General features: G+C 35.0%; 1 protein-coding gene across 18 annotated transcripts in view; it reads right to left on the bottom strand.

Annotated features, from left to right (window-relative positions):
* The window catches only part of LOC106055540 (protein scribble homolog), a 63075-nt gene extending 54868 nt beyond the window's left edge, over positions 1-8207 (bottom strand). For all 18 annotated transcript variants that reach the window (XM_056016204.1, XM_056016221.1, XM_056016215.1 and 15 more), the window contains exons 1-3: positions 7868-8207; positions 7666-7783; positions 1191-1272 (exon numbers count right to left, since the gene is read on the bottom strand). In XM_056016204.1, coding sequence (XP_055872179.1) covers positions 1191-1272; positions 7666-7783; positions 7868-8029 — 362 coding nt within the window. In that variant the 5' untranslated portion in view covers positions 8030-8207. The remainder of the gene's footprint in view (positions 1-1190; positions 1273-7665; positions 7784-7867) is intronic.
* Between the last annotated feature and the right edge of the window lie 4228 nt (positions 8208-12435).

Raw genomic sequence — 12435 nt, forward strand, 5'->3', positions numbered from 1 at the left:
TGTTGTTTTTAAATCGAACTCTCTGTGGGCCCATCTATAGGCTATTTGTTGTAAGCGTACGGCTGATGTTTCTCGTTTCGCCTATTCAAAGGACACTAGACAAGAGGTATCCCGCTAAGATTCTAATCATTCTTCATTACCAGGCACTAAACTGGTGCAAACCTCGCTGCCTGCGTTACAGCGCGTTGTCTTCTGTTAGTACACTACGAAATAGGTTCTAAATAGCGTGTTTTTATGTTCATTTCTTTTCCTTATCCATATCAATATTAAAAAAAAAACACAGCAGTCAATGTACTTGTTGTTTATCTTTTTGATATTGAAACCATAAAAGTTTTCGTACCGTGACACAAATACACAAATGATTTCTCAGGGCATGGCTCAACATCTCTGTTAATTTTTTCCCCTATACTTCAATGAAGAACCGTATCTCTAAATCTACTTAAGCTATGTTTAACACAGGTCCATCTATCAAGTTTCACAAAGATGACATCAATAACAAAACCTATCAAGTGAACGGCCTTAGGGAAATATCTCTAATCACATTGGAATTATACCTCAGGCCATCCTGTTTTTTTTTTTAATGCAAGCCTATATTAAAATAATAAAGTAAAAGATATATAGGAAGAAAATTAGCCTACACACTGGGTAAAGAAGACTCAAGTGATTTAGCCAATTAATGCAGACACAGTGCTATCCTTAAAAATAAGTGGGTTTAAAACGTTAAAAACCTTTTGCAAGCAATAATCTAGCAGTGAATGCAAGAAGACAAATACGATTTTAAAACAAATCTAAAAAAAAAAATAAAACTACACACACCTAAGTGACAGCTTAGACTGTTGCTGCTAATACATGTATACTGCATCAGCACAAGAAATGGAAGCTGAATGGTAGACAAATACCCAGCAATACATTGTAAAAACAGTTGGCTACAGAAAAAAAAAACTTAATCCACCAGGATCTAAAGATTCTTAAAGTTTCATAATGGCTACATGATAGTGCCTGGCTATAGAGATTAAGAGATTGAAGGTGTTTCTAAAGATAGCTAACCCTACTGGGTAACTAAAATCAGTTCAGGAGAATAAAGATGGTCATTGTGATGACCACATAAGTAGTTGAGATTGCCTTAGCTATCATCTGAAACAAGAAACAAAAGGGAACTAATATACAAATAAGTTCACAATGTTACTCACCCTTTGGTAAGTGGATTGCTACTGAAATCCAAGACTTGCAGATTTTTACATAGTTTTATCTTATCTGGAATTTCATAGATTTCTAAGAAAGAAAAGTAATGGAATATCATATTTTTATCATTATCAAGTTTCTACTTCTGGATTAGTTAAGTATATTGTGACAAACATATTATGTATAATCATGGTCCAATCAGTTCTAGCAGATAACAGACATTTATAAGGGAAATTAATGACCACTGAACCAATCAAACAACATCTTCAGTATTAAAAAAAAAAACAAAAAATCAACTGCTCCATATCAAAGAGTGACTTGACCTTATCATTAGTAGAAAATTAATATATATATATAGTATTATATTATGAATAATGTTTTGAGCAGCAAACTATTATTTGATTCACATCAGAGTAATGAACACTGTGTGAAACTGAAAGACTGATCTGATCCTATCAGTTTAATGTCCCTTGTGAATCAGATCTGCCATCTTGTCAGCAAACTGAATCAAATGATTTAGCCCAACAGCTCATTCCCCCAATGTGATAAAATAGACTGATAGCTAAAAGTTATTGATTTTAACCTTAACATAGTATGATTTAGTAAGACATTCATACATTTTAAAGAAAAAAGAGAAAAGTGGCCATGTTAATGTACATTGCTTCTAATTCAAATTGCAATTAAAAAAAAAAAAGTTGGAATTTTTCAATCTGGAATTTTGTTCTACGAGTCAGACTACAAAGCGTGGTGGCTGATTGGTAAAGTGCTTGGCTTCAGAACCAAGGGTTCCGGGTTAAAATCCTGGTGTAGACGGTTGGTCATTGTGCTGGCCACATGAAACTCTTGTTAACCATCTGTCCCATAGATAGCAAGGTTTTAAAGGAGGTACTTTACTACGAGTCAGACTGACTGCACCTATCTCTAACAGTTACTGAAATAATTTATTGAAGAAAATAAAGGTGGTTTACTAAAGTATTGGAATGACACATTTGTTAACAATTAGCCAGACAAACCAATAAGCTTAGCAGCAACAGCTAATAGTCCTCTTTGTTTGGAAGAGAACATTTGCTTTTATTTTAGAGTTTCAACTCAAGATTCATAATACCAGTATTTTGTTTTAGATACCTCCTATCCTGTCTCCCTAATAATACCTGCATCACTTTCTCTCTTCCACATAACAATAACATTTACACTGTTAAAAACAAATACTTGAAATCTTAACTTGAACCAAATACTGATGCAGAGCCGCGGTGGCTGACTGATGAAGTGCTTGGCTTTTAAACTGGGGTCTGAGGTTCAAATCCTGGGACTTTTAATTTTGGGATTTTTGGGCGCCTCTGAGTCCACCCAGCTTTAATGGATACCTGACATTAGTTGGAGAAAAGTAAAGTTTTGCTAGCCACATGACACCCTCGTTAACAGTAGGACACAGTAACAGATGAACTTTAAATTTTCTGCCCTATAGACCACAAGGTCTGAAAGGGGAACAAATACTGATGCATCGAAGTAAACTGTTAACAACCCCCTTATGACCCTGTATGAAGCAACTTTTTTAACATGCAATATACATGGTCAGTGGTGATCAATAAAACAGATTGCAGGTTGGGCATATGTAATCTGCAATCCGAGACCCTTCCTTTATCACTAAGAAAAGGATAAAATCAATGTTTGCCAGGTTCAATTTAAAAACTGTATACTGGTAATATATCAATATTTATATTCCAAACGTTTTTTTTTAGAAAACAAATAGAATTTAATCTGTATAATCCCCCAATCTTCTAAAAACATTCATAAAATTACAAGTATGGGGTCAAGAAAAACAAAGTTAATCCTCAATGGATGCTTAAAAATAAACTTTGAATTGAGGTATGAGAAACTACAGGCAGTGTGTAAAATGACTTAACAGAAAACATAGTTTTCAAAATGTGCATAATTATGTAAAATGTTTTGTGGATTTCATTCATCACATTATTATCTCTATCAACAGCTGTATTCCATGGTCAGCAACTATTCTCAAGAAAATCAGAACAAATAAAAAATAAATAAAATTACCAGAGCACAGAATATATGTATTTTTAAGGCATTAACTTCACAATTAAAATTAAATTTTTAAAAAAATACAACCATCTCTCTCCACATAGTGCGGTCTAGGGTTTGGACTATGTCTTCCCACTGCTTTGAGGTTTGGTCATAGACTTGAAATATTTCAGTAGCATTCTGCAATGCTAAATCTGTGTAAAGTACTAGTTTTCCTTGTAAAATTGTTTCATCAACAACATTTTTATCCCCACTCTTTCCTTGTCTTTAAAACTGTCTGTGTTCTCAGCTAGATAATAAACTAATCATTTGAAGATATGCAAGCCAATTATTATTCTTAGTGCTTTAGAATTTAAACATTTATGAAATTAGTCAATGAAACCATGGCAACTTTTTTTCCATAAAAAAATATAATCTCTACAGCATAAGTATTTAAACCTGGTGAGGACTGGGTGTAGAATATTTGTATAACACAAGTAACAAACTAGTGTTTAAGAGGGAAGACGTACTAGGAACTCCATTTATTACGTAAACACAAGTGATGTTGCACTAGTGTGCAAATGTACATATAATATCAATATGTTATATCTCTCTTCTTTAATTCAGAAAGTCTATTTATCAGAATAACTAACAAACTAGTCAACTAAAAAGTCAATTCAGTTAATCACAAATCAAGTCTCTTGGGTTTGTTAACTATTGTGCCTGAGCGTGTCACGAAAGGTTCATGTGGTCTAGAGGTGTTAGAAGAAGTAGTGTATAGTGGCTGTTCTACATCTAGCATAGTTTGTTATCTTGGACTCTCTAGATATTGTGGTTCAAGTTGTTCTAAGATGTCATCTGAAAAGTCATATAATTATTGTCAAATCTGTTTGCTTTCTTAGAAGTCTTTCTGATGTGTTTCCTGTTTCTTCTCAAGACCTGATTTCCACTTTTGACATTATATGATCTAGGCTTAGGATGTTTCGAAACTATTGTTCCTGGTTTCCACTTAGAATTAAGTTCCATTCTGACTGCCGTTCCGTCTTGTAGTGGATTATGATTCTCAACTCCTTTCCTCTTGTGATAATAATGTTTCTCGGAATCAAAGTGTTTCTTCACCACCTTGAGATCTGGTGTCTTAGGGGTGAGATTTCCTCGCTCGAAGGTAACAAATTTCTGGGTCAGCGTCCCATGAGTAACTGTGCTGGCGACAAATTAATATTAGTCAGTGGAGTAGTTCTGTAGTCTAATAGCGACAGAAATTTGTCTTCACTTTTCTTCCACAGTTTCTTCACTGTCTGAATAGCTCTTTCAGCATCGTTATTTGAACTCTGAAAATGAGGACTTGACATTTCATGCTCTATCCTGTATGATTTACAGAAATTCAGGAATTCTCTCAAAGCCAACTGTGATCCACTATCTAACCTTAGTCTTCTAGGTATTCCATGGCATGCGAACATACTCTTCATTGCTCCAATGATATCTGATGTAGTTTCCTGTGACAGTTCTTTGACATCAATAAACTTTGAGAAGTAGTCAACTAGAAGCACATACTTTTCCCCCTCAAAGTTAAACAGATCACACCCAACCATGCTGTATGGAAGGTCTGGTGTCTTGGTAGGTATTGGCAGTTCTTGCGCATTTTGATTCTGATGTACAGCACACCTGCTACAATCCCTGACTGTCACTTCAATGTCTGCATTCATGCCTGGCCAAAACATGACTTCTCTGGCTCGCTGCTTAAACTTTACTATTCCTAAGTGAGACTTGTGTATCAGATTTGCATGTATTTACGTAAGCTGGTGGCATGACATTTTTCAGACCTTAGTATATAATTCCATCCGAAGTTGATAACTGGTCTCTTGAATCCCAATATGGCCTGACTTTAATTGGGTTTTCGCTTCTTGTATCTGGCCAACCAGTCATAATTACTTCCCGAAGCATTGAAAGTTCTCTGCTTGTATAGTCTTGAATTTCACTACTTCGAATCACTTAGAGATCATATGCACTGAATCATCTCTGTAAACTCACATGTCTGTGTATCAGTTATTTGTAGTAGTCCTAAGCATTCTGATGTGTCACCACTCAAAATGTTCTCTTGAATAAGGTCTACAACCTCAAATCTTGCTTTCATTCCCTGAGTATTAGGCCTATTCTTCAAAGTTAGCACCATTGCTCCTAAAGTCCTAATGATGTGATTAGTGAAAGACTTGAGGACTTTGCAGAATAAGCAAGTTTTACTTTGTCTTTGAGCTTTTCAAACTCTGATTTGACAAGAATGTTACATCTTGCACCAGTGTCAATACGGAAAATTAATGTCTTGCCATGCACTACTAGTTTTACCGTCTACTTGTCTTCAACGACATTGACGTTCTCAATTTTACCATTCTTAGACTGGCTACTTGCAGTACTAACAGATACAATATTTTCATCACTGTGACTGTCATCTTCTACCAGATTAACATTGCGTCTTTTTCTGCACATTTGAAACCAGTGGTTTTTCTTTTTGCAGAAATTGCATGTGGTTCCTAATGCTGGACATATTCCTTTTTTTGTGGTTCTTGACGCATTTACTACATAACCTTTCTGAGTTGTCTTTAGACTTCTGCTTGAGTACATTGTGTGACTGTCTCTTGATTGCTAGAACTTCTTGGCCCCTAAACATTTTCACTTGGCTTTGCGACATCTCATATTGTTGTCCAATTTCTATATCTATAGCCTTGCAAGGGTCAACTTCTGTCCCTGATCAAGTAGTCTTAATTGTACCTTTTCGTGTATGACTCCAATAATGATCAAATCAATAAGTCTGTCATCTGGATTGTCATACTCACAGTCCATAATGAGAAGCTTTAGGTCTGTAACAAAGTTATCAAAACTTTCTCCTTCTACCTGCTTTCTCTGATGTGCTCTAAATCTAGACACTCTTTTATTTTGTCTTGGCCTTATGTAGTCTTCTATTTTCTTTAATAGTAATTGCGGATCTCCCTCTTCACTATCACTAATATTTAGAGTTTTGTAAATTTCACACCCCTGTTGACCTATCCACTTTCCCAGCCATCCGGCTTTTTGTTTACTATCGGCACCAGCTAACGATCCTTTGAAACAAAAGCTCACCTTAAAAACTCTTGATATAAATCTTTTGCATTCCAATTCAAAATTGGTTGCTCAAAATAAAAAGAGGCCATTATTAGATGAATAAAAACCTTTGTCTGGACAGCTTTTAAGTTTTACTCTGACACCATGTAGAATATTTGTAATACACAAATAACAAACTAGTGTTTAAGAGGGAAGACATATTAGGTACTCCATTTATTATGTAAACACACAAGTGGTGTTGCACTGACGTGATAGTGTGCAAATGTACATATAATATCAATATTTTACACTGGGATTTTTTGTTTAGGTATCTTTATGGAACATCTGAGTCCACCCTAACATTAGTTGGGAAAAATTAAAGGCAGTTGGTCGCTGTACTTTCCACATGACACCTTCATTAACCATCGACCATGGAAACATAACCTTTATAAATATCATCTGCCCCATAGATATCGCAAGATCTGAAATGGACACTTTGACTTTACTTTTTACTTTATAGTATAAGCATAAACTGTATTTAGTTTGTTCATATAAGAAAAAAAAAACAACTAGCAAATTCAACTCATCCATCCTTTTTTTATTGAGCCATGCTAATTTTTTTTTTTAATTTAGTAATCCCAATCGAATTTCGTCATTCTTCTCAACATGAAATATTGCATATAATATATATCTTTTGTAATTTGAAAAATTAATTTTACACTTAAATGTATTACATCTTTGCTAATGAAATACACGATTCATGTATTAAACAGAGTGATTTCTAAAAAAAGACTCTATTGGCAAAACAGTTTTATATATCATTTAGTTTTAGTCAATTTGGTGAAGAAAACATTTTAATAATAAAAATATAAGGAAAAAAACATTCAAATATCCGAATAATCCATGAATTAAAATATAGATAATAATTTTAATTTATATTATATATAGTGCAATGTAGAATTCATCATTCAGTTGGTTAGTAAACAATTTTTTTCCTTTGACTCATATCACTGACCTATATGATATATTAGCTTTTAATAATTTTTGCATTTCAAGATTCAAATCTAATAGATAGTTTTTAGAGTCTATATAGATCTAACTCATAACTCAACATACTTAAAAAAAAATAAGATTTTGTAAGGTTCACTTATATGACCAGATAATCTTATTCATAATATTTATCTTTTTAAGTCTGTACCAAAGACCAAGTGTTTTTATGGGTGTGTGTAGATCTAGACCTAGCCTAGATGTGTAGTTGTCTGTGTTGTGTACACTTCAATCCCACTATTCAAAATGGCGGCAACCACTGATTTCACACGACAAAAAAAAAAACACCTGTAGTAACTCAACGATTTAGGAGCTATCTAAATACTTAATAACAAAAGTCATTACCATTTTTACTAATATCCAACTCCATAAGATTGACAAAATTTGATATTTCCTCGGGGAGACGCCCAATTTCATTGTCGCTGAGACTTAACTTCCGCAATTGAACAAGCCGAAAAAATCCCTGAAAAGAAGAAACAAATTGTTGATCATGTTGATTTCAATGAATATTATTACGGCGTAGAGTACACTGTCAAACCAAACTTACTCTTGGCAATTCTTTAATTTGGTTAGCATCGAGGGCTAATTCTTCTAAACTTCTAGCGTAGCGCAAAACATCGTCGGGAACACTTGTAAGCCCCCAGTGTCGCCTGTCCACTGATTCAACCTGCCTGTTACAGGCTCGAAATAAAGGAATGCACTTCAACATGTCGAAAATTACCAAACATTAATCCAAAATAGGAACATGGGTGAAATGTTACATAATCCAAAAGAAACGAAAGATGAAGGCATTCACATTCTGATCATTGATATGACCAGTGTCAACAATACATGAGCCTTAGTTCGAAGTGATGCCCACAACGTGACGTCATGATAAAATAGTCCATCATTTATGCCTGGTGTTCAGGATTTTCGACCAAAAGTAATTTTACCTACAAGTTGCATGGAAATGTGTATTTTGTATATTTTCTATAATTTAATAAAATGAAATAGTTTTTGTCTCTTTTATTATAGAATTAATATGCGTCGCTTTATAATTGTGAGAAGCAAGTTTTTTGGCTCAGTTTTTTTTTTATTGGTAGTAAAAGAACAGGTGAGCCAAAAGATTTTTTTTCACCCCGTTAACCTATCACGTGACAAAGTGTCTGGCATGCCATGTATTTAACAAATACATGTATGCGAAGGAGCTTTTACGTTCAGAAAGATTAGATCTAGAGTCTTACTTACGGAAACAATTTTAACTTTCTTAGATCTCTCCTTTTTGTGTGTGTGTTTTTTTTTAACTATTACTATATAGTAGGACTGCCATAATCATTAATTGCGCTGTAGGCTTGATATGAGGATTACCTTAAAGCCATGTCAAAAGTAGACACTAACGAGTAACGTTTATACTAGTTTATAGGGAGGCATGTCCATCCAGCTCGAATCCTGCCTATTTTCTGGTGACCCTTAAAATGCTCTCTCTACCCTCTAGTGTGTCTGTATCATCCCCGTTTCAACACTCAAAATATGGAAGACCTCTTTTCATTATTGACGTACGAGATTTTACAATCTATAAATAATATAGCCCTACCTTTTTTTTTCTCCATATACTTTTTTTATATATAAAAATTTCTACCCAGCAATCTTGTTAATCCTTAATTTTATAATTGTTTATCGGCCACACTCCCTAGGAAATATACGGCAAACGTAATTTACCCATCGTTCAGATAGCTCTGCGATTACTATTTGCATCTACATCTAAATGCATGACGCGTAGGACGTAATCATCTTCTTTTTTGGAGTAACGTCTGCATTATATAAGATAAGATACGGATGTTACTCATCCATACCTAATTTTCCATACTTTATCCAGTGAACGCCAAAGGCCAGACTGATCTAGTCTTACAAGATTAATCCCTCCCCCCCCCCACACACACACACAAATTATAGTGTTAATGGTATAACAATAATTACACACACAAAAACTTAAATTCCAAATGTAATGGACAAAAATAGTTATTGTTATTCACATACAAAAATACGATTAAACACAAAAATACATACAAAGCATTGATATATGTAATGTATCATTCTTTTTAAGGACATAATAAAATGAACATATCTAATACAACTACAACGTTTCGCACCAAAACAGCTGTGCCAAAACCTCCTGCTTCGTTAACTATCATTTTCTTGAACTCCGACCCACAGGAAGGCCTACCTTGCTAGGCCACTGAAAAATTCACTATTTAATTAAATCCAGTATTTACTTCTGACATCCCCTAGACTCCCATCCCACAAAACTGTTCACCCTCAATTTCTGTAAGCGCCATCAGCTGGTTTCATGAGCTTCAGCTATTCATTCTCCGATTGTCTAGAGCGCACTATTTCTCAAACTAAGAAGATCAATTGTGAGACATGCCACAAAATTTCGTTCGCCCCCTTTTCATTTTAGCCATCTGTTGTAGATGGTTGTCGACTTGTAGCACCAAACTGCTTGTAGACAACTAAATCGCTGTAGGCGTATTATGTTTTAACTTATAAAACTTTAAATAACTTGAGTACCGGTAAGCTCTTTGTGAAAAATTCTAAATAGAACTTTTATCACAATATAAATAAATTCAACTTGATATGAAATGCTATCTTAGACTTTAGTAATAATATAAATTGGTATTCTGAACAAAATCTCACTACAAAAACGCGTCTTTTCAGTCTGGCGTTCTGGAGTCGTCTCTCCTAAGACCGCTGATTATAATGCCGTTTATCTTGCATCATTTACAACCAATCGCTAAGCTGTTCCCACCGTCACATCTTCTTATCTTATCTTATATAACACAGACGTTACTTCAAAAAAGAAGATGATTACGTCCTACGCGTCATGCATTTAGTCATGCATATTAACCAATGACTTAAATTCTGCCAAGTCACATAGAAACATATGCACACTCCATAACACCACCTAGGGGTCTTCAAGCTCCCTCAGTGGGGTTCAGGGTGATTAGCATTCCCCTGCATTATGAGCTTCAGTAATTCATTCTACAATCGTTTACATTACACTATTTCTCATACTAAGAATATCATAGGTCAACTAAAAATAAATTAAGAAAGGATACTAAAGTGTGAGACATGCGAGGCAGTACACCAGTACAGCATGCAGGATTAAAATGAGCAGGGTCGTCGTAAGATCATCCTCGTGTTTAGCACATTTGTTTCTAGTGAGAAGTTTATTTTTCACGCAAAGACGTCAAGAGATCAACGCAAGCCTGTCAGGAGAAATTAAGCCACCCTGACGTAAAAAATACGGATTAAATTTAGAATCGCATTGGCGAACAAGTATTGAAATGTCTCTTCAATCCAGTGGCGTAGCAGGAGTTTTCCATCATTTGGGGGCCCGGGGGGGGGCTTGACCTCTTTGGGGACGCCTCCATTTTGCATAATATTTAAATCGAACATTCATTTGGGAGCCGTCTCAAGTGGTAGCCCAGGGGGATTTTCAAATTGTCCCTTTCTCCCCCCCCCCCCCAATCACCCTAGCTACGCCACTGCTTCAATGTAACGTTTGCTCTGAACACACACACACACAAATCGGAAGTGGGAGGAGAAATTAAGTAGAAAATTAGATTCTACTCTAAATTTCTTTTTAGAAATAATTTCAAGGATTCAAGTATAAATTATGATTTATATTTCCAATAAAAATATCTCAAACTGAGTAAGAGTCCTCTCTCCATTTTATAATAATTGCTCATGATTGCATTCGACATTAAAGAATAGGTTGACTCGATATGAGAATCTTATCTTATCTTATATAATACAGACGTTACTTCAAAAAAGATGATTATGTCCTTCATGGGCGTAGCCAGGGGGGGGGGTTCTTGGGGTTCAACCCCCCCCCCCAAAGGAAATTAAGCGGAATTAAGTAACTGATTTTTGCTTTCATTTTGTTTATTTTAGGTGAGATTTTAATACTAAATCATCACTTACCACTGCACAGCCGAGGGGGCTTTGAGTTAAAAACCCTCTACCAGGGGGTTTTGAGTTTAAAACCCCCTACCAGAGGTTTTTGCAGTTAAATCCCCTTCTTCTATAAAACAAAAAAAAAATGCAAACAACAATCCCCAAATTCCAACAGCACAGTTAAGGAAGATTTTGATTTAAAAACCCCCTCCAAAATTTACAATAAACCCCCTCTTCAATATAAAAAAAGCAAATTACACATTCAAAATTCTATGAGCGTAGCCAAAGAGGTTTTGAGTTTAAACCCACCCTCCAGTTGGGGTTTGAAGCTAAAAAGTACCTCTTCAATATAAAAAAAAAGCAAATTACACACTATAAAATCTATGAGCGTAGCCAAAGGGGGTTTGAGTTGATGGCTTTTTCTTTAAAGTTTAAACCCCCTCCAGATGGTTTTGGGTTTAAAATTCCCCTACAGAGCGTTTAGAGTTGAAAACCTCTCTCTTCAATATTATTTTAAAGCAAACTACAGTCACCAAATTCTATGATGGTAGCTAAATGGGGTTTTGAATTAAAAAAAAAAAAAAAAAAACTCCAGAGATTTTTTAATTTAAAACCCCTTAACAGATGATTTGACGAAAAAACTTTCCTTTTTGATATAAAATCTAAAACGAAATACAGGCATGTAATTCCAAGAGCGTAGTCAAGAAAGGTTACAAATTTCTACCAGTGGCTTGGGCTCCATTAATAGGCCTAAAGTGTGAATAGTCTTCTGCCGAAATTGAAAAACATTAAATGTGGCTCAACAAAGATGGCTAAGACAGATTTTATTAGTCAGTCATAGAGATCGGGTCTAAATAAAAAAAATCATATGCCGAACTGGGAATCGAATCCTTACAAAGGTTGTGACAGAGCGTCGCATGAGGTTTTGCGGGAACAGTCCTATACGTCATGCATTAAGTCATGCATATTAACCAATGACCTAATTCTGCCAAGTCACTGGTTTTCCTGGCTAGCTCGGGCAACCCATTCCATGCTCTAATAGCGCTAGGGAAGAAGGAGCATTTGTACAAATGTGTCCTAGCTTATGGAATTTAATATATAGTATACATAACTTATATTAGTGACAGATTTAAACAAATATAAATTGTAATTTCTTCACTAAAATTAAAAAAAAAAGTA

This window comes from Biomphalaria glabrata, chromosome 17, assembly GCF_947242115.1.
Source record: "Biomphalaria glabrata chromosome 17, xgBioGlab47.1, whole genome shotgun sequence".
Classification (NCBI taxonomy): Eukaryota; Metazoa; Mollusca; class Gastropoda; family Planorbidae; genus Biomphalaria; species Biomphalaria glabrata.